At 39.9% G+C, this 24,231-nt stretch overlaps 1 protein-coding gene across 9 annotated transcripts in view; it reads right to left on the reverse strand.

Moving 5' to 3' along the window:
- zmiz1a (zinc finger, MIZ-type containing 1a) overlaps nt 1–24,231 on the reverse strand; it is a 204,583-nt gene that overhangs the window by 39,573 nt on the left and 140,779 nt on the right. For all 9 annotated transcript variants that reach the window (XM_049481286.1, XM_007249521.4, XM_007249520.4 and 6 more), the window contains 2 exons: nt 13,654–13,767; nt 6,410–6,515 (listed from right to left, as the gene is read on the reverse strand). In XM_049481286.1, the coding sequence (XP_049337243.1) occupies nt 6,410–6,515; nt 13,654–13,767 (220 nt within the window). The remainder of the gene's footprint in view (nt 1–6,409; nt 6,516–13,653; nt 13,768–24,231) is intronic.

Here is a 24,231-nt window from a genome sequence, read left to right on the forward strand (position 1 = left end):
CAGAGTACACACACAAACACACACACACACACACACACACACCCGCACACAAAACACACACTGCGGACAGATAGCTCCCGTAATCACAGATTAATACGGCAGGCTAATCCTACTGACAGAGAGGTCAGCATCACATCCAGCCTGTCCCTGACAGACTACTCCTCACCTCCATGTGTACACACACACACACACACACACACCCTTGAAGATCAGTTATTGATAGGAAATGGCATGCTTGTATACTTTGCACTGATAACATCGCTCCTTTGTGTGAACAGCTTATCAGTCTGTCATGAAAAAGTGCGCTATACTTTACAGGCACCTGCGATGAGCCGCACGTGCTACTGAGAGTGCGCTACCTCGACATCCGAGAACACCAGAACAGGAAAAAAACAGGGGAAAAAAGAAGTGATGACAGACTTAAAGAGAACATTTTACGCTGACTGACAAACAGCAGAGATTAAAAGTACACAGAGTGAGGCCCTGTCTTACACTTTTGCTTCCAAAATGACAAAGTGCTGAAATGCCCTTAAAGCGTTTAGTATCAGCTTACTTTCTGTCTACGTAGCTCTGTCACAATAACCAATAACCACAAATACTGTGCCAGAATAAATAAAAAGCAGTAGCATTTACACATTACTTTTAAATACTAATGCACTTTTAACTATTAGAAATTGGAAATTGGAATATAAAAATATATATAATTTTAGCTAAATAAAAAATAACTAAAAAAACAAAACTCAAACCCAATGTTTTTTTTTTGTTTGTTTTTGTTAACTAAACACATTGGGCAATGTTGAGGTAATCAAAAACAATTTAGGTTAGGACCATACTTTGTATGGTAAGTCGATATATACATTTTTGTGACAGAACCAGGCCTAAGTGTGTCTTCTATGTTCTTTAAAAAATAAAAGAATAACCTTTTAAATAACCTTTAAATCTATTTATCAATTTATCTTGTCATAAGTATTAAATTGTATTATTAATAGGGGATTGTTATGACAATTTACTTGTGTACAGTTTTGATCATATCAAGGCTTTCGTCAGTTCTTAAGAGAGAGTAATCAGCCCTGCTTTTACTGGATGAAGTGCAGTAGTTTTTGGTCCCTTGTATAAATTGCTTAATAAATATATCACAATATCTAAACAGTAGTTTTTTTTTTTAGAGTCTGATGTTAGCAACTGATCAGATTTTTTAAATATTGTGATATAATATGCTTGTCATATCGCCCACCTCTAATTATCTACAGTAGTTCAGTATTTGTGAAACTAATGTATAGTCAAATATACTGATTTTCTGATTGATACAGCAGTGTGATGCGCAGGGTGTGTACAGGAGGAGGAGCAGTATGTTGTGTATCTGTATATCTGTGTGTGTGTGTGTGTGTGTGTGTGTGTGTGTGTGGAGCTTGGGACTGTTTGTCTGACTGATCATTGATCGTTTAGTGTGGCTCTCAGCTCCAGTGTCTGGTGTCGGCCGCCCCTCTGTCGCCATCCTGCCTGTCACTGTCTTTTCACTGGGATTGCACTTTCTCACCACAGCCCCAATGCCACACACTGCCTTGTGCATGTGAGCTGTGTTAGTGTGTTGGATCACGTGTGTGAGACGGACACTGTCTATCTGGTTAGGAAAAGAGCACTTGTATGTTCCTTTGCATTTAGTTAGCATATTAATAAACTCTTTTCTTCTTACAATGTATTTATTAATAAGCTGTATATTTAGTTAATAAATAATAGGTATATAGCGGTTTAAATTGAGCCAGGTTTATTTTAGACAAATACATTGAGTATTACACATGTAAATAATACAGATAATGTTAGTGACAATATTAGCTTGGAAATAAAGCCAAATCCCTTCACTTCAGTTTGCTGTTGTAATCACTTATCAGCACTCAAACCCCTCAGGTGTTTAAGAGGCTTCAAGAGGCTTTTAAAGCATAAATCATTATTTATACTGAGAACACGAAGCTGAGTGGTGTAAACCATATTCACTGTCGTAATATCATGCAGGGGTCTGCAGATATAAAAAATAGCACTGGCCATTCGGACAGCCAAGTTAATGAATATTGTGGCTGAAACTGAGCATCAAAATCAATTAAAAAATATTAATTATATATACTTCAGGCTTACAATTAACAAATGTGCTCAAAATTATACTGTAGCCAGTTGTGCTGTAAAACAGATACAACCCCGATCACTCAAACCACTTTTAGCAAGTTATAACAGTGTAATATTGTATCGTACACAATAATATCGCCAACATTTTCCAATATTGTGTGAACTATTGTGGTATTACACCCTAAAATATTGTGCCACATCACCCACCCCTAATTATTACATCAGAGTACTACCTTTTTAGCAACAAAAAAAAAAAAAATGACACTGTTCTCATTTCCCATTATATATCTACTAGAGATTATATCGGTCTAGTATCATTCATTTTACTTCAATCCATCCTTGATATATGTAGATATTTGGAGTGCATTATTAGTATCATAACATTCTGGATCATTGACTTCTGTTACAAATCTGATTTTATTCCAGTAGTGTATTCTTAAAAAATACATATATTTTTCAATTCAGTGTTATGTCATATCGCCAAGAGTATCGTTGTTGTGAAAATCCCTTGAAATATTATGATCATATTTTATTGCCGTATCGCTCACCTCTAGTGTAAACACATCTGTCTCTTGCAGGGTGAAAGATAAGATATCAATATGCATCAATGTAAAAAGAGTTTTTTTATTTTTATTCAGTCATTTTGGAGTATTACTATTGATCCATTCATTATGAAGTTTGGAATCATGTAAAGAAAAACTGCCATTATGGAAAAACGGTGTTTGTGATGCTTTGTGATGCTTTACACAGGTTTCTGGAACATTACTCTGAGGATCTGGTGGTATTTAGCCATTCAGTGTGGTCTTGAGTGAGGTCATGTTCTGATAATGGATAATTAGTTATAGATCAAAAACACCACTCAAACTTAGCCAGATGTATTGGCAGAAGCACCCACGCTCCAGTGCTCTGGACTGGCTTTATATCACTACTTTAGAATAATTTCAGAATCCTGCACGACTTCTGCAGAGTGATGTGTTATATTGTCAGTGCTTTTCTATGGTGCTTAAACAAAATGAAATGTGCCTGTCCAGCTAAATGCCTGTGTCAGTAAAAGGAGTGTCTGAATACAATATGTGGATGTACATATCTGCAGTGTATTTCACTATAGAGTCCTCAAACTTTTGACAGGTAGTGTAAATAAGATGGTCAGAGGGAGAGAGAGCGAGTGAGATGAGAAGGGAATGGGTGAGAAATGAGTGAAGGAGAGGAAGTAAGGCCCAGACAGAGTGAATGGTTGCCCTGCCACTGTCGTCTCCCTGTCTGGGGCAGCAGACGCCCTCGTGACAGAGCTGAGATGGATGCCTGCGCGATGGAGGCCGTATCTGCTTGCAGCTACGTCTTTTTCCTCCCCTCTTTAAGACGCTCTTTGGCTGTGGAGGGTCCTGCTAAGCTGATGACACAAAGACATCACTGTTCATATTCCTGATTCCACAACCTGCCACACACACACACCTTCTTCCCTGAGCTTCATCACCAGCTACCCGAGCAAGCTCCAACCTCATCAATAAACGTCAAACATTATCTCCTTCTACAGAGGAACAAGAGAGCCAATCGCTCTTTCCAGGAGCCTCCCAGTGTCCGGCAGTAACCATGGTAATCTGCGGCGCTCTAAAACATCCGTTTATCTTCATTCCTAACAGCTAGCCATGTCAGGCCTTTTCCAAATGAAGTACGGCGCGCACGCCTCAACCCGAGCGCTCCCCAGCCATCTATCTCTGTTGTGCTGATGCCCGTTTGCGCTTCACTTTGACAAATGTACAAGAACAGGACACTTCAGGAGAGCCGGGCTGAGCAGGTCAGAGTTTCAGACGGGGCTGCGGACTAGCGGACGCTGCTCAGCAGCTGTTGGCTCGCTCCGAGCAGCCGTACGGATTCAAACCTCAATGACTCTCTCTGATGAATTGGACATTTCTGAGGATACTGTTGTGCGTGCACGGTCATGCTGAGAACCACACGGCTAAAAGTGGCAGCAGAGTACAGCCTCAGAGAGTTACAACATCCTCTTCAGGTGAGCACAGGTGAGCGGTGAGGAGATCTTTAATGAAATGTGATAAAATGTGACACTGCATGCACAGACAGGCCTACAGTTTGTACGAATGGATGAATGGATTATAAGACTTTCCTCTATTATATTACCTTGCATTTAACCCTTAGAGGCTGCAGTGGCATTTGCTGGTGATCACAAAAGAAACATATTTGCTGGCTCATAATGATCCTATCTGATCTTCGTGTTTCTCTTATTAATACATTCTCAGATTTGTTGTTAATTAACACAAAAAAAACTATCCGGACAGGATTAGTTTCTCAGGGGGTCCTGGGGTATTTTTCTTTTTAATGGGGCGGGGGGGTGGGGGCATGTCATGTGATGTCATGTGACTGAGAAAGCCAAAAAACTCACTGGTCCTCATGTTTTTTAAATTGCTGAGTAGAAATCACTGAGTAGAAGTGTGAAATATTTTTTGTACAGACGCCCCCCTAAAAAACTAATCCCATCTAGAAAGGGCTTAACGGTATCAAACTGGTACATCTCTTTACTTTTATGTTAACAGTTGACATAAAGAGACATCTACACTGATTGTAATAGCATTGTTTTTAAAACGTTACAAAATTGCAAGCCTGTTTTATATATTTATAATGCAACCTGACTGCCCTTTTACCTAACAAAATCTTTAAACTATTGTTCTGTAAAATATTGGTCTAGTCTAATTTAAACTGTTAAGTTACCTCTTTAGTTTTTTCCTAACCAAACTTTCCAGTCCACCTTAAATGATGCAGCAGTTACGTTCTGCACTTGTAATGTACACACTATTTTTTATAGTGTGGTTTGCTGGGGCAGCAGCATATCAGCTCAGAAAGAGAGTTTTGGGGTGCCCTCTCAACCTGGTAAAGGAGGTGGTAGAGAGGAGAATGATGGGTAAACTGTCATTCAAGACTGACAGCACCACCCACCTCATGAAGGACACTCTGACACCACTATAGAGCTCCTTCAGTGACCGACTGCTTCATCCCAAGTGTCTGAAGAAGAGGAATCGCAAGTCCTTCCTTTCTGCTGCTGTCTGACTGCACTGTACAAACAGCACTGCTTCCACTACAACCAGCACTGCTCCCAGTGGACAACATGCACATACAGTATAAATTTAGCCACAAATTATACACTTACTGGATGCGGAACTCTTCTAATATAATCTAATATAACTTATCGTGTGCAATACATAAATCGTTAATGTCCAATGAAAAACAAGTCTCTCATATTTGACTATTTTTAGTTTTCTACATAATTTGAACACCCAAACTGACTCTTTCACTGTGTCAAAATTTCTTGATGAATATACCAGTAGATTTTTTTTTCTAATTACCTAAAATAACCTCTTTTTACATTGAAAGGAAAGAAGGTTGTATCTCTCTGTTTTGGAGACAGCCACAAAATGAACAATAATGATTTTTCAAGTGCAAATGATGTAAATACTGATATATAATACTATTCTCCATATTATTGATTATTCACTTTTTTTATTATTTATTATAGTTGGTATTATTAATATTTTTCTCTTATGAGCTTATGCGTGCTTGGATATCACTTTGCTGATTTAACACAGTATATTTCCATGCTGTGAGACTTATAAAGTATTATCTTATTTTATCTTAATAAAACTGCTGAACTATTTAAGATGGATCAAAGATTTTGAATAAGACACCAACTTTTCTTTTGGTTTTGGGTCACATAAACGTTTTTTTTTTTTCTAAAATAATTTTATATTTAAAGATTCTTTACTATGGCAGCGCTGGTAGTGGTGCACAAAATAAATCCAGTGGGTTCTCTGCTACAACAAAATTCAGTATCAGAACTGGATCAGAACCTTTGAAATCAATACCTGGATTACCCTGTTTGGAGTCACGGGATCACAATCATATATATATTGGAACATCCCTAATCCTTTACTCGCATTATTTTCCACCTGACGGCAGCACTGTCAACTATGTAGATTCTATTCTATCCTTTGGAAAACAAGCAGAGAAAAAAATGTAATGTGCTGACTCAGATCTGTCAACACAATGCAAATCCACCGTTTACCCAAGTCATTATATAACCAACCATGTAATCAGTTTTGTTATTTCATGACTAATGACTAATATAAAAAGAGATTCAAAAAAGCCCAGCAATAACAACCGTAGCCTTCTACGGGTTAAAGGAAGGATATATCACAGGAGGAGCAGCTCCCGCTGCACTGCGATGGACAGCAGGGAAAAAAGAGGAGATGGAGCAACAGAGTAAGAGCAGAAAAGGTCTCACCTGCTGACTTTGGGGTGAACTTGTCGCGGTTGGCTGCACACACAGCCAGGAGCCGGTAGCCCAGGTCCAGGTCAAAACCCTGCTGCGCCGCAACACGACTCACCACCTGTAGGGACACACCAGGAGTGTGTTAAATCTGTTCTGTGAGAGAGCCTGAGTGAGTCTGTGTGTGTGTGTGTGTGTGTGTGAGAGAGAGAGAGAGAGAGAGAGAGAGAATCAGAGCATTACTGTATTTCTGCAAATAATATCATGTACTCCATTACTGTTCTGGCCACACCATTCCTCAGAACTTAGATAGATACAGGTCACTTATATATACAGCTTTGGAAGAAATTAAAAGACCACTTCATTTTCTGAATCACTTTCTCTGATTTTGCTTTTTATAGGTGTATGTGTGAGTAAACTGAACTTTGTTGTTTTATTCAGTAAACTACAGACAAAAATAGTCCCAAATTCCAAATAAAAAAAAATAGTCATTTAGAGCATTTATTTGCAGAACATGAGAAATGGCTGAAATAACAAAAAAAGTGCAGAGCTTTCAGACCTCAAATAATGCAAAGAAAATAAAGTTAATGCATTTTGGCATGTTCTCCTGCACCAGTCTTACCCACTGCTTTCGGATAACTTTATGCCACTCCTGGTGCATCAATTCAGGCAATTCAGCTTGGTTTGATGGCTTGTGATCATCTATCTTACTCTTGATTATATTCCAGAGGTTTTTAATTTGGTAAAATCAAAGAAACTCATCATTTTTAAGTTCTCTCTTATTTTTTTCAGAATGTGAACTATCAAAAACGTATAACGCATACAAATGTGTATGTTTCTATAAGCACATATATTGTATGTAGGAAAGTAGTTACAATACGTATAGGTGTAGATGTAACATGCTTGTCAAGATAACCATTAAACTGTTTAGTCATTATAAGAATAACTCAGCAGAAGCATAAAATTATTATACATCACTTTTTAAGAGAAATTAAAATTCATTTGGAAATTTTACACTTTGTAATTGGAAAATACATAACACTTTTTTTTTTGTTTTTTGCTGTCATACTGACTCACTCATGTTAATGGACTGTCCTCGTGAAGTAAATACAATAGGCAATATGGAGATCAGAAAAAATGACAGAGGTTATATGTCCATCCATATATTGTTCAAAAAGTTGATGACGTAATTATTGTGACAGGCTTTGAGTAAACATAAATGTATTTCGGTCCACAGACAATAAAAAAGAAGACTGTTACTAGCTGGAGTGTAAGTGTAAGGTGTATAATGATCTTGGTTAGTGAAACCTACTAAACTTTGGTCAAAGTGTAAAGTGTAAGAAAAGGTGCAAATTGCCTAAATTGAGACATAATTGAATACAATTCTCCGCACTTCATGTAATAGCAGTTCTACTACAACACTAAACCACGGCATTTTCAACCACCAACACCATACTTGCAGTAAAAGTGGCTAGGCCACTATGGAATTACTTGACTACTTGACTGTGTCTGTGCAGATGTGTGAGGGAAAAGCTCTTCCTCTTCCGTGAGACAGGACTCTGCACTCAGCAGAGGAGGGAAAAACAGGCAGAAGGAAGAGCGGTACGAGCGGACGTTGTAGTGAACTCCTCTAAACTCCCTGCTTAGCACCAGGCCTTCTGAATTTTTCAGGCTCTACATAAGATATGTGCAATTAAGCTTCCTTGAAATTCTACTCCAGACCCCCATGAGAGCAGCCTGAACCGGCAGTGTGCTGAGCGCCACGCCCTCCACGCTGCTCCTTCTCTTCTTTATACACAAAATCTCTCTCTACAAACTACTCATAGTGGAGCAATTTCCTCATTCTAATGCAATCATATTAAATATTTATCTGCCGGCATGAATAATACATTCTAAAAGAAAACAGCCACCTCCACTGATGTGGCACAGTTTTAAGGCTGTGTTGGTATTCGTGGGGCAGGACTGATGGGTTTTCCCTGGAGATCTGGGAGACTGTTGCGCAGACGGAGACTGTTTGTTCTCTGAATGTTCCGTTCCGCAGAGACCTGAGCCTAGACTTGGCCCACTGAACTCCAAATTCAAACCCTTTTTCAGCACAGGCCTTGATCTGTAGCAAACAACAACAACAAAAAAAGAAAAAGCTTGGAGATAAGCCCAAAAGTTAGAGTGCAATATGAAAGGCCTTGTGCGGAGAACACGTCCGCCTCCACAATACGATTCAGTCAAAGGCGGTTCTCTTAAAAGAACATTCAAAAAACACACATATATCCTAGACTCCTCTAGTGTAGAACTCTGGACTGTGAAGGATACAGCTTCTGTTTCTAAAACAAACACGGTTGTTTGTTTGACATTGCCAGAGAATTCAAGACGTATATATACACGACTGGATTTAGGGCATTTAGGACCCGATGAAATTCGCTTTATTTTTTCACATATTTATTTTCCTCATTCAGACTTTTAGGTGGGAAATATTTATTTATTTTTCTTACAGTTTTTTCGTTATGTTTAATTATGCAAGAGCCACACAATCGGAATGGATCATGAGTTGTCCATGAGCTATTACGCCACTAATTTTTATGTATGTGAACAAAGACCAAAACATGCCATTATGTGTATTAAGCCTACACAGATTTCCATTTTTGCTCTAAATTTGTGCATTTCTGTATTTATTCCATTTGCCTCGATTCTACAGTTCTGCAGTCTTCTTCACATTATGAAACTGCAGCTCTGGAAAAAAATATGAGACCACTTCTAATTCAGTTTCTCTGATTTTGTTATTTATAGTTATATGTTTAAATAAAATAAACATTTCTACCAAATTCCAAATAAAAACATCGACACATTTAAAGCATTTATTTGCAACAAATGAAAAATGGCTGAAATAACAATTAATATTTGAGAAATTAATATTTGGTGGACTAACCTTGGTTTTTAATCATAGTTTTTATGCATATTGGCATGTTCTCCTCCACCAGTTTTACACACTGCTTTTGGAGAACTTCATGCCACTCCTGGTGCAAAAATGTAAGCAGTTCAGCTTGGTTTATTGGCTTGTGCTCACCCATCATCCTTTTGATTACATTTCAGAGGTTTTTAATTGGGTAAAATCAAAGAAACTCATCATTTGTAAATGGTCTCTCTTTTTTCAGAGCTGTATATGGCTCTATGCATTGATCACACATAAAAATATACCACTGTTAAGTCTAGAAATGCACCAAAACACATCTGCCATTGATCTTTAACCTGTGCTGTCAGCTACAAGGTTTTGATACTAGACCACAGAGAACAAGCAGCAAACCAAACACTGCTGTATCCGCCGCACGGCGGAATAAACCACTTATTAACTCTGTTTGACGCAAATGAACCCATTGACATTTGTCACAGTTTATTTCAGCAGTTGTAAAAAGGAAACAGACAGCGCCAGCCATGGGAGAGAAAGAGAAACACTAACAGTAAAAATGACAAACTAACCTGCGTAGACAGCTTTTTATTCACGGTTTAATAATCAAATAATTCACTGATGGCTTAACAGGATTCAGAGATCTGATGAATAGCATCTCTTCTAATGAAAACCCAGAGACATTTTTATCCTGCAGTTTTGCAGGGTTTTAGACAAGCTGAAATGCAGAGTTGCTGCCAAACTTTAATTTCCCTTCTGCAACTGCATCTGCCAAGTGTATGAACCAGGCACGGTGCCACGCAGGCTAGCATAGATTCAAACGGGCTTTAGAAATGTTCCCTCTCATAAGCCTTTTCCTCATAATCTCTTTTCTCAGAATGCTGGCCCGAAATATTATGTGATTCAACAGCAAAATTTCAGGTCACTGAACCAAGCAAATCCTAGTTTACAGTTTTGCCATGTAGCTAATAGGTGAGGCTGTCGCAACAATAGCACAAAAAAAAAAAAAAACAGCAGACGGTCTTTCTCTGCCGACTCACAGCTCAGAAAGAGAAAAAAAAAAACATCCAATATATTTCCTTTAAGACAAACAAAAACACGACCAATCACTCGGCCCACAGCGCTGCAGATATGCACGGCTTGACAGGAAAAGACTGTGAAACAGTGCACTCCCAGATAGCTGTCGTTGGTAAAGCTACTGACAGGCTGGATATGTCATTTATCATTTGGCAGAGTGAGAGCTGAGAGGGAGCGTGCGGCTGGGAGACAATCGAGGTGCGTCTGCATGCGCTGGGGAGAGAACGACGGAGAGAGAAAGAAAGAGAGAGAGAGAGAGAGAGAGAGAGAGAGCTACCTGCTGCCCCAGGGGCCAATGTGTAAGACATGTCCGCATCTGTCAGCCAGCATTCTTATCGGCTCCTCGCTTTCATCTCCCAATCACCCTGGCTGCTGCTGGGGGGCATGAGGGTAGGACGTGGGGGGTGGTCAGTAACGCTCCAACCCACTACTGAAGCTGAGCCCACTAGGGATCTCTCCTGATCATGTCTGAAAGACTGGTCCTGAAGCTAAACCAGACATATTTGAATGAATCTGTATCTGTGTCTAGGTTAAGCCTGATCAAATTCGTATGCGTTCTTAAAGCTGCTTTCCTCCGTTTAGCTCTATTTACACCACTGCTTGTTGCAGAGAGAGGTGACAAACAGTCATTATCCACTTGCAGCCCATGAGGCACATTCTTAGATGTTAACAAGCAGTTTATGTGCCTGCAATGTGGGGCTGAGTTAAAGCGGAAAATGAAAACAGCCCAAGAAGCTCTTGTAATATCTGCAACACCGTGTGCAATTAGTGCTCTGACTGCAGTTCAGCCAGGCCTCTTTTGTCAAAACACTGTTACACTAGCCGCTACACGGTTACATGGTGCTCGGCCATTACACACTTAGTGGTGGTAAGAGTACCTGCCATGGTGTCTACCCTCTGGGGGAACTCCACATGGACTTGCCTAGCCTACATTCGGCTCACTACAGCCTCAGCTCCACAGTGGCTCCACCCACTCATGATCCCATATGCCTGCCTCCAGTTCATTGTCTTTCTTAGACTGAAATATATAAATACAACTCTGGAAAAAAACAAGAGACCACTTAAAAATGATGAGCTTCTCTGATTTTACCAAATTAAAAAAACTCTAGAATATAATGCTCAATAGGAAGATGGATGATCACAATCACCATCAAACCAAGCTGAACTGTTTGAATTTTTACACCAGGAGTGGCATAAACCTATTTAAAAGCATAGTGTAAGACTGGTGGAGGAGAACATGCCAAGATGCATGAAAACTGATAAAAAAAAGCAAAAGGAGTACACTGCAGAGATTAGATACATGTAATAAAGTAGACAAAATAGTTTCACCAGTTTTTGTAGTTTTGCCAGATATCCATAATTCTGCAGTGATTTCTGTGGGTCCAAAACATACATTACTGACTTAAAGTCAGTCATCTTTCTGTTATTCGCTGAGTTAGCCAGCATGCTAATTGCTACTTCAGCTCCTCAGCTAAGAGAACAATCACAAATCATCATCCTCCTCAACCAAAGCATTTATACAGTTACATATTGAAAATCAGTGTGTACTGTAGTGTATATATATATAAAAATTTGGTATAATTATATTCACTTTGTGGTTTATTGCTTGTTGTAACCAAATGAGCTAACAAGCTAGCTGCTAAATTAGCTTCTCAGCTAAACCGAGCTAAAAGTCAAAATTGGCTTAAATCACTCTTTATCGTCAACAATATTTTGGTAAATTTCTGATGTTTATGGTAGCATCATTAGCCAGTATGCTAACAGCTAAGTTAGCTCCATAGTCCAAACGTGTAGCTCTATGCTCTTGCTGGCATCAGGTTATTGGATATGATAATTTGCCTATAATCACGTTACATAGACAATATTTTCTGTATATTAAATTAGCTACCTTTAACATGCTAAGAGCTAAAAAGTGAGCTTTTATATCTGACATTCCTACACTGATTACAGTCATAGATAATCATATTATATACATATTATAGTCACACAATTTGCAAATATTGTTTTTTTCTAAACTCTACAGCCAAAACCAGGTGACAGTATTACCAGTACACAGTTCTATATACAGTGTGTCCATGTGATATACAGTAAGTGCCGCAACAGCACCGAATCAGCTTGTATCCTTGACCACCAGGCTATGGGTGGTCTTGCCATAAGATCAAAGGCAGAGCAATCCTTATCCTTCATTTCAAGTTCACGCTTGTTTTGACACCCACTCACAATCTCTCTCGCCATCTATATCTGTGCACTCCTTTGATGACACATAATGCACTGACTGCCACTGTGTACAAAAATCCTACCTTTAAGTTCCTGCCATTGAATATTTCTGCATATCTGTACACAAAAATGGATAAAGATCTTAGGTGGAATTTGTTCTGAACATGAACTGTTGATCGCAGCATTTACAGTAATTAATTAAATGGCAAAAGGCTATATACAGTAAGAGGGTTCAAAGAGTGGCTGAATTCTTGGGGGATTTAATCGGGGCTTTAAGAGGTTTAAGGCCTTATTTAAAGTATAATGATTATTTTGTCGTTTACTCAATGCTCCTTCAGTTTGCCAATAAGTCCCATAATCTCTCGCCATAAGCTGAAGATTCATCTGGGGTATTTCCTCCAGCTGCTCTTATACAAAAAATAGAAAAGAAGAATGAAAGATAGAAAGATAGAAAAAAGACTGTTCAATCAGTAAACGCAGCTGTTGATAAGACACTCTTTTTCCGATATGTTTTCAGTAAATCATTATGTGAAGAATTGAGATTGCTCACAGGCTTTCTGGTGCAAATCAATGGAGAGGGTGGCCTTACAACCACCCAAAGCAGCTGCTCTGGAGGCCAGCGCGAGGCTGGAGGTGTCGGTCACTGGCCTCCTGCCATAATCGATGAGGAGCTGCAGCACAAGTTGGGAAGGGTGGCTGATTCTGCCTGACCTGTGCTTAAGTACCAGTGTCTTATCAGAGCAAAGGGGAGAGGGACAGAGCAAGAGGGAAGCCCAAGGAAACTGAGTGTGTACTTCAGTGTGTGTGTGTGTGTGTGTATAAGGGGGAGGGGGCAGGGCAAGACAGAAAGACTGGGGATAAAAAGATAGGAAAAAGGGGCAAGGGTATGAAAGAGAGCTAGAAAGAGAGAGAAGACAGAAGGAGAGAGAGAGGTAGTGGACAGAGATGAATGAGTAAGTGAGAGAGAGATAGATGGGCAGAAGGCTATGTGAAGCATGACTTCTGCTTTAACCTCCGTCTCTGGCCACTGATAGGGGGGACAGAAGAGGAGCAGCTGCTGTCTTACCGTCAGACATCCCATCAGGCTCTGCTCGAAGGGTCTCTGGAAGGCTCGCGGGTCACCACACCAGTCCAGTAGCTCTGTGGCGGCTGTCTGGAAATTGGCTGGGTTCTGTAAGTGCTGTGGGAGGTAAAGAAAAACATATGTATTTAACACAGCAAAGCAAAAAAAAAAAAAAAGGTTTACGATTAGTGAGCATTACCAATTTTAATTCCAATCCAGTTCCAAGTTTTAACAGACATTATTACTGCACAGCTGGCAACATTGAGGAGAGTCTTCAGAAGATAAATAATAGAGTTTAGTTACATCGGACGAAACTAAACAACTATTGTGGAAACGCTATATTTTATCAGTGGGTGAATTGCACACCCTTATTTGTTTTAGAACTGATGGAGATGAACGCTAATACACCAATAATACACATGCTATAGAAATCCACAAAACCACTGCACAAGTGTGCAGTGCACACTCCACTTGTGCAATGTATAGCCTTATTACTATTTTTTTGTGTTTTTGCACATAGACTAAAAGCTCAATTTAAATATTTAGTTATTAAAAAATATTTTCTATTCTTAAATAATGATTATTTTTTATTAGATTAGAGGAAAGTCCTTCAGACATCATTCTTGTAGCCTAATTTACTGAGGTTTAAGCCTGTGGATCATTGTTCACAGTGTTAATTTTTCAAACTTTTGGAGATCTGTTCTAAATAAACATTTTCCTTAAATAATAGGTCTATGCTTCTTTAGTGTTGCAATGTTAATTATTATCATTAAAAAAGGGGTTCCGCTCATTCAGACAGCCCGAAAATGTTTTTATAAAGCTCAGTTTTAACGCTCTACTTACTAAATCGGACTCGGCCGGGTCGGGCTGAATATTTTGGGCCTGATCTAAGCTCTAGTTCACATCAGTAGTCCATAAGCAACAACAGATATCCAACATTCCAGAGTATGTACCACTCTACACTCACACAAACAAACTAACTAAACTAAATAAATCAGTGCAGAATGTTTCATTATATAAACTTTTACTAAAAACATTTATTTCATCTATACTGTGCGGCTGCATTGTTTATACAAACACAAAAATCGGACTGGACTAAATTGTAGGGTAAAATATATTGACTGCTACATGTCAGTAATAACTTCAATGATTCAGGTATCTCGCTGCATTCTGACACAGCAGATTAACACACAGCACGGCGTTTAGTCACTAATCCATTTCACTAAATGCTGAAAGTCAAACTTCTCGCTCCTTCCAGTGCAAAACTGGGTCTGTCCACATCTGTTAAGGCATTAGACGCCAATGAGATCTCTCTCTCTGAACCAAAGCCAGATCACTATACTGGAACACACACAGCTTAGCGTATCCAGGCCCTTACCTCAGAAGCGATACTGGGATTACGGCAGAATTTAACCTCTCCCTATCGATTCGGCCCTGCTTTTGATCACTGTGCGTTTCCTGCACTGTCTGACCTTCACAGAAAGATGAGATTTTGTTCTGCGTATTAAAGGTATTTGATTGAGGAGAGACTTATCGTTTGGCTCATCACTCCCCTTCACTTCACCTGCAATCTGCACGACCCTGCGAAAAAACTGCTCAGTTAAAACCCGTGGCCTCCTGGCTGGAGCGCAGCTGCGCACTCTGGGACGGAAACCCCCACGTCCTTCCTCCTCCCCACCCCCAAACAAAGAGCTCAGCGCTCCTCCAGGCCTCCTCACGCCACCCCAGCATGTCCTAATCCACCCTCCTCATCATCTTTTTGTCCTCTAAGATGTAACAGATCCGCAACACTGAAAGCAATAGCCGAGCAGGCTGGCAAACAAGGCGCGCACAAGAGGCCGGGCTTTGTGGTGGAACTGAATGAGGAGAGGCTTACTCTCTCTTTTTCTCCCCATTTTTATTGAGGCCTGAAATTGTTTATCCTCTCCTCAGCTACCCCCCAACCTCCCCCACTCCCCTCTCTGCAACTTTCTTTCCCTCCTCCCCTACTTCTTCTTCTTCTTTTTCTTTTTTCCTTCTCTCCTTCCATCTATACATCCATCCATTCCAGGAAACAACTCACTTAATCACTATTGAAGCCTCACATGATGATGCATTTAGAGAAGAAAACGAGAAAGAGAGCGAGAGGAGTGAGTTAGTGATTGAATGAGAGATTGAGGAATGCAACCCCTCCAGACTTTTTTTTTTTGTATGGAGACGGCTCAAGCCGCTGTTTGGCTACGGCGAGGACGAAGCCGCGATAGCTCTGAAAACTTCCATACATCCATTCTGTCCGTTCTGCTCAGCAACGAGCGCCTTCTCTTCTCGGCTTTTGCGGCGAGGAAGCGGCATTGTCTCCAGGGGGGGCGGCAGAGGTCGCCATTTGAATGGGCGGCTTTGGTGTCCATTGACAAAGAGCTCATGTGACAAAGAGCCAGTGTGTGCTGCCACACAGCCCCGCTGAGTAAATCCTGCCCAGCATAAGGGCGACGCAGACTGTGAAAATTCTCCTCCTGCCACAAAAGCTGGTGGAAAAGAAATTGTGTTCTGAGGCGAGTAATTCTTTGAGAGTGGATATTCGGAAATGTAATGGCTGAGCGAGCTGTACGACGTAAAGAGAGCGAGCAAGTGAGAGCTAGAATGAAAGCATGAGAAAGAAAGAAAGAAAGAAAGAGAGAGATCTAAAAGTCTTTTAAGGGAGATGGATGCCAGTGCTACAATAGGTGCGATACAAAAAAAAAAGTGTTTCTTTACACAAATAAAGCCAAGCATTTGTCTGCGCGAGTGTTTATTTGTGCTAAACAAGCAGCGCCAGCTTCCAAACAGCAACGAGAGCACCCTAACATGACCTCCTCTCCAAACGCGAGAGAGAGTGAGAGATAGAGAGAGAGAGGGTGGCTCATAATTGCAGCGTGCTGGAGTGTAGTGCCACAAGCTAGCTGATGAGATGTGTGCGGTCACACTGCACTGAGGGTCAGTGCAGAGGCAGTCTGCTTGGCACGGCTTCAGCACAGGTGTTCCAAAAGCTGCGACTAAACCCTCCACCTTTCCCCCCGCCACGACGACACTGTCCAAACACGGCTCGCGCACCGCGGGGCACATCCGCACTCTGTCATTTGTCACTCCTCACGCTGTGATTCCAGCGCTGCTGCACAGATGCAGTAGATGTATTCTAAACTCTGAATCTCTCTTTAAGAACTATCACTAGCTTAAAGAGTGTTATTCTCCACTGCAGGCTCACATCACACATTTGGAAAAAAAAAAAAAACTTACTTTATGAAAGGGAGAACATGTGTATGTGGAGGCGAGGCAAAGCGAGGCTTAGAGAGGAGCTAAGAGAGATATTCCGATCAGTGTTTTTGGGCCAGATCGCAATTACAAATGCATTTCAGTATGATCATAGTTGGCCATATTGACCTTGCATATGAGTTTGTGAATTCCTGTGCAGTTGGGCCCAATGACCTATGAACCTGAGCCTTACCTTAGTGGTGTTTTTTATTTATTTATTTTTTTTAGCTCTGCTCTGTCCGATCCTCACTATACTGTGCTAAGTAAAGTACTCTTAAGAGGGGTATCTGGTTATAGTTTTTTTTTTTTTTTTATCTTTGCTTTGCTTCCCTCACAAAACTCCAAAATGGGGTTTTGTAGCCATATATGAAGTCTGTATTGTCATTAAGGAACTGCAGCATCATGTGACCTCATGCAATGCTGCAGCAACTCACAAAATATTGATCATTTGATCTGACCAAACCGACTCATTTATTGGCTGATCGTTGTCTGCATAAATAGGCTGAAAATCTATCAATATCAATATACAGCCAATTGGTTTTCTTTAGCTTCTCTAGTAGAAAGGAAGCAATCAAAAGCTTTTATGCTTTGCACAAAGCTGTGGTGACCAGTGGGAGCATAAACAATTGGAATGTTGCTGATGAATTTCTAACCGCTTGGGGTGCACTAAGCAGGTCCAGAACAGCGACTGTGTAAATTATCTGCATATGAAGTAAAATGTTTATATTTAATCATATATTTAATCATTTTGCAATGGAAACCAAGGTGTTAAACATAAAGCAAAACATACTCTAAGGCTTTACCTTAACACACATATTAATGGCTTCATAAAGCTTCAGTTAGCTAATGCTATGAAAACAAAACCAAAAACAACAAACCAGCAGGAAAACGCTATTCTGCTGATACTTGGCCCCATCATTCAAATCTGTATTCATTCAGCAAGCCCAGTATCAATAAGCCTAGTATCCCCCAAACCAGTAGAAAAAATGACCAAACACAGTCCAGATATGGACTATAATGGCGTATCTACTCTAAAGAGAGATTTCTATCGTCACCTGCTCCATCCGGGACCCTCCCACAGAAGCTTTTCCGTTCATCTCATCAGTTCAGCATGTGAAGCATGCACATCTGCCTCCTCCAGCGGCAGAGCTCAACAACTCCGCGCATTTGTATTCCAGCTGCATGCAAATAGCAATTCAGTCCTGCTCCACAACATAAAAAAAGGCTTTCTAATTAAAATTGAGTTGCTCTGCCATGTTTCCCTAATTATTTTCAATCACTGAAATTCCTTCACATGGTCTTGAAGGGGAACGCGCCAAATTAATTGTTCCGATCATCCGAGATACCAATTTTCAAGTGCTCCGAGGGAAGTGCTGCGAACAATAAGAGTAGTATAGAGGCAGCTGAATGAGAGAATGGGGTTTTACTCAATGTAGCTCCTCAGCAGTGGGGAAGCAGAAGCAATGCCCCAGACTCTGCGCTTGTAGACTTAAATAAACCTGCTTCATGGAGTTTAAAGAGGTTTCACTGCTTCAGTATCTTGCCCCCGAGTGGTGGAATGAGCTTCTCTCAGTCTCAACAGTGTCTCTGTTACCTCTCCTGTGGTCTGGAAACCTGTCTCCTCTGTATTGCAACACACAACTTATTTCAGCCTTCAAATCCTTTCAATTTTCCCCAAAAATTATCAGTGTGCCTTATAATCCGGTGCACTTTATGTATGAATTTTACCAGTCAGGTTGTAAGAAGCAGTAAAGCCACTCCACTGCAGTACAGAGTTATACAGCAGTTTCAGTTTAGTTATACTGCAGTATTAGCTTTAGTTGCTAATCCGCGAAGCACTAACTCTTTGGCTGTCCAGAGGTGAGTATTATCGGCCTGTAGCCTGCTACTAACCCCGGATAGCACTGCTGGAGCAGCATTAGCATTAGCCACTAACCACAGCGCTAGCTCTTTTGCTGTTCAGAGGCGAGTATCTCAGAATGTAGCCTGCACGTTTACCATGTAAAAACAAGGTAACCGCTAATGCCAATGCTAATACTCCAGCTGCAGTGGAAATCTGTAAATCTACGCTTACTATAAATAAAAGGAAGTGCTTTACTCGCCCATAAAACAGTTTTCAGGAGAGAAATCTGTATATATTTGCATCCAGCGCTCGTTTAAAATGTTTTTCTTTTAAGAATTACAGTTTTGTTTACTAAACTTAGCCTAGCTTTACTGGTCTTGCCTGCTGAATTTAGAAGGAAAATCCAGTGTGCCTTATAGTACGGAAAATACAGTATATTTATATTCATATTTAACCCAATTTTTATAGGTTCACTTCTTGGATATCGAATGGAGTTACTTGAACTAATATTTCACTATCTGCTAAAACTAGTATTGGTAGTTGTATTGAAGTTCTGCTATTTTTAAGAACAAAAAGACAGATAATGTTTTGGGGCCGATTCTGATTTGCTGATCCTTTTTGAGTACAGCTGGTTAATTAACAAAAACAATCGAGGGAGGTGCTGAATACTACATTTCCAGGGAAACTGAGCAGAGCCAGCAATGGAGCAGACTTCAACACTGGCTTTAATGGCATGATTACAGGGTCCTGTAATCATGCACAAACTCTGTAGTTTCAGGATTGGCTGGTTAGATAAATATCAGCTGATCTGTGATCATACATTTTGGCAGAAAATCACTCAATACCGATACATAGCTGATCTGATCTCCATTTTTTATACAGTTTTTTTACACAGTAGCATGGAAGCTTAGAGAGCTGCAGCTACACACTCCCACAAAGTAGATTACATTACATTACATTACATTTGGCAGACGCTTTTGTCCAAAGCGACTTACAATATTGAAGTGCATATAACAGATGAGGTTAAGTACAAAAATAATAGAAGTTAAAAATAAAGCATCTATAGATAGGGCCTTAAGGAGGTCAGAGGGAAATAATGGGATAGAAGAGTAGAGAAGAGGAAGATGGAGATGAGGTTAGAATTAGTTAGTTTGTTAGAGGTGTTAGGAGAGTAAGTGCTCTTTGAAGAGCTCTGTCTTCAGGAGTTTCTTAAATATAGCAGTTTTACAAGTTTTCCTGTGATGTGATGATTTTTACTGTAATGTAAATGCGTTTGTTACATTTGTTACATGCTTTTTGTCTTCATAGATTTAGATTTACACACTTATAATTAGACTTATAATGATCAAACAAAGATAAGGTTTTCAGTTAATAGGTCATAAATACTTGGAAGACTCCAGGTGCACATTCTGGAGTGTCTGTTGAACAAGTGAATGTAAATGTATCTATTTAACTCAGCTGTAAGGCTATAGATCTGATAGTGGTGTCAGTCAAGGGAAGAGAATGTCTCATTTAGTGTGACTGACAGCTTTCGTCTGCTCTCCGCCGGGCGTGAGGCTTTTCCTCTAGACTAGGAGGACTGCACTGAGGAAGTACAGGAATGCTGAGGGAAGGCCTGTGTAAATCAAAGTCAGATGTCTATGACTGAACGCATGTGTAGAAAGAGATTGATTTGAAAATAAAGAAAGGAGAGTATATTATCCATTTACTCTCCTACATCTCACCTGACAGACTGTAACAATGTATAGACTAGAGTAGAAATACAAGAATACAAGAAGTACATGCTAAGTAGGGGTGCAGGGGCTAGTCTAATGGGTGTATTAAAGCAATAACAAGGAATCTGTTGTTGAGTAATTTTGTTTATATCAAATTTCCAGCGCATTTTCACTGATTCTCAAAGAAAAACCCTTGAGAGGCTGCATTTTGTAAACGCAGCTGTTCTGCCCAATTGAATGCTATTGTTTTAAAACAATGCATATAAAAGCAAAATCATTTAGTGGTTTTAAATGTGCTGCTTTATCATACTGACTTCTTGCATTCAGAGCTCTGCGGATTATGTTTATTCACGTCTACAAGTCCTTCTGTTTTTAGAAAATTAGTTTTGGGGGGTTTGACACACTTGCAGTAAAACTCTACATGACTCTACAAATTTACCATTTCATTTTATGACTAGATGCCAGAGAGCTGAGGGGAAAAAAGAGAGCAAAACAGCAAGTCGCAACCCAAAGAGAGAGAGAGAAAAGAAACGCAGCAGAAAGTCCCCATCAGATGCGCAGAGTATCAGCCTCCCAGGAAGCCGGGCTTCAAAGACAGCCCTGGAGTGATAAGGTGCCCTTGTTTACCAGCAGACAGGATCAGGCAGTACCTGCTCTAGAGAGAGGGGGGGGGGGGGGAAACACATCACAGAGCCTGGCCCCCAGCCAGTACCCCTAAATCAAAACAGCGCACCGCACCGGGACGCATGCAAATTCAAACACGCTGACAATCACTGAAAAACCTGCACTCTTAAAAATAAAGCTGCTACAAAGAGCGCTTTGACTGATACCACAGAAGAAGCACTTTCGCTTCCATACAGAGTCGTGTTTTCATAAAAAAAAATAAAGATATGCGCGAGTGTAAATAACCTTTACATTGGTAAAGAACCTCTTCATCAACCTTTAATAAAAATGTTTTTACCAATTTATTAACAATTATCTCTCTGTTATTAACAAGATTCTCTAGAGACTCAAAAAAGGTTATTATACACCACTGTTTATATTAAACCCTCTGAGACAAAATAAACAACATTTAAACCTTTTATTCAAGCTTTCCAAAGTTTCTTTACTAATTGTATAACAGGGTTCTTAATGGAACCAAAAGTGTTCATTTTACAATATTGCTCAATTAGCCCGTTATGCCATAAACAGCCTTTAAAATAAAGTATTGAACCTTTCCATCAGCCTTATTAGTAAGGTTCTGTACTAATTCCCAAGCATGGTTCTCAATGGAACCGATGGCATCACTCAATAAAGCTTCTGTGACAAATGACCATTATATAGGTAAGTATTTCCATCAACCATTCTAGTGGTTCTTTACTAATTTGAAAGCTTGGTTCTCTATGGAAACAAAAGTGGTTCTTTTACACCATTTATCAATAAACCCTTTGACATAGATAAAGACCTTTAAATTGGTAAAATAACTTTTTAGTCATTCTTTTCTAGCTTTTTTTTTATAATATAATGGTTATTCACACTCTTAGATCTCTTTAAAAGCATGGTTCTCAATGGAACCATGAGCGGTTCTTCTAAGCATTGCTTAAAGAACCTTTTGTGACATTAAAAACCTTTAAATTGTTAAAGAATATCTCCAGCAGCCTTTCCAAATGGTCTTTACTAATATAAAGTTTATTTACAATCACACTTATCTGTTTACAAGCATGATTTTCCACAGATGCAAAAGTTTGTCTTCCATAATGTTGCTAATAGAACTATTTCTGTGTCTTCTTCTAGAAAATCACTAAAATAACCCTTAAGAAAACTATGATCTGCTGGTGCTGCCACTATGATCGGGGGCTTGCTGGTTCAAATCCCGGTCATGTAGCTTGCCATCAGCTGCCTAGCCCTGAGAGAGCACAATTGGTCTTGCTCTCTCTGGGTGGGTTGATGTGCTCTCTCTCCACATCACTCCAAAGAGTGATGTTGATCAGCACAAGGCGTCTGTGAGCTGATGTATCAGAGCTGAGTCACTGTGCTTTCCTCCGAGCTCGCTGTGATGCTACTGGACAATGCTGCATCATGGCTGATTTTACTTGTATCGGAGGAGGCATGTGTTAGTATTCACCCTCCTGGTTTTGGGGCATATCTAGTGATATGGGGAGTCCTACTGAGTGGGTTGGGTAATTGGCCTTGTAAACTGCCAAGAAAATGGGAAAAAAATAAATAAAAGGTCTCAAAAGTTTTTTGATGGTTCTTCTTATATTGCATAACTCAAAACAACATATGCTATGGAACCAAAAGTGTTTATTCTGCGGAATCGCTCAATAAACCCTGTGGAGCACCTTTATTTTAAAGAGCGTTTGCTGACTAGGGCAACTGTCACGCACAATATACTGCGGCCTCACCGCACCACAAATGTGCCATTTCAATTTGATTAATAAGCTTCAATCGATTGGGTTTCGTCTTTAGGGTTAATCGTCCACAATCTGGCATGCATAATAAAGCCGGTAACGTCATTTGTTATGAATTAAGGAGGGAAAAGGTTTGGACTGGGTGTCGTGAACGCCGTACACTTGACTAATTGAAGCAGCGACGGCATAAACAAAAAGAAAGCAAATGGAAGTGCCATAAATGCTGTAAATGCCCAGAATATTATTCAGTCATGTACTAGACTTCAATAAAGCTGTCAAGAGACAGAAAGCGACACACCCACGCTTATAACAAACACGTCACCATCAAGCAATTAGCAATGACTTGGATCAAGAGAAATGTAGCCCTGGGTCATGAGTAACTGTGTGCTTACTGTACGTCACTGCAGTATGTGCATGCATGCTCACCAGAACATATCTAGCCCTGGGGATGTTTCATTTATTATAATAAGGTATTTTATAATAAGATTTTAAACTAAAAAGGGATAGTAATTTATTTTGCATATATTCTTCCTCTCTAGATGCATTAATGCACCAATACTACAATTTACAGCTGCTTACACAATACAAGTTATTTTTATAGTTTGCTGCTTGATATTCATCCATATGAATTGATGCATCATTTATGGTCTTGTTGTCCTTGTTATTAAGTATTAGCTTGGAGAAGCATTAGCATTAGCCGCTAACTGCTATTTCCCCGTTCAGAGGTGAGTATTTTCGCCCTGTACCCTTCTGCTAACACTGCTGGAGCAGCATTAGCATTAGCCGCTAACTGCAGCCCTAGCGTTTTTATTGTTCAGAGGTGAGTATATCTGACTGTAGTTTGCGTGTTTACCGTGTTAAAACAAGCTACGTTGGATTAACCGTAGGCTAATATCACCTGGCTTACTGGAGCACTCAGGGTTTCTCAGCGTAGCTCTGTTAGGCGGCTAGCGCTAGCGATTAGCCACTAATGCTAATGCTCCAGTCTTAGTGTTGAAGAAATTCGGGAATCTAAGCGTATTGTAAATAAACGGAAGTGCTTTACTCACCCAAATAAACAGGTTTCTGTAGAGAAATCTGTGTGGATTTACATCCAACGCTACAACGCTTTTTACTACAGTTTTGTTTACGTAGCTTAGCTTTACTTTTCTAAGTTACCTAAGCCTTCACCACCCCACCACCACTTAGCGGCGAGACCTGCTGAATTAGAAGTTTCTTATAGTGTCTTTTATAATGCGCCTTATACTCCAGTGCGCTTAAACACAGTAAAACATTTTACTTAACTTGATTTTTTAGCTGACTTTATAAAAGAGCAAGCATAACATACAAAACAGACCTAAATACACCACTAAAATGAGGCATATAT

The sequence above is a fragment of the Astyanax mexicanus genome, chromosome 7, assembly GCF_023375975.1.
Source record: "Astyanax mexicanus isolate ESR-SI-001 chromosome 7, AstMex3_surface, whole genome shotgun sequence".
Taxonomy (NCBI): domain Eukaryota; kingdom Metazoa; phylum Chordata; class Actinopteri; order Characiformes; family Acestrorhamphidae; genus Astyanax; species Astyanax mexicanus.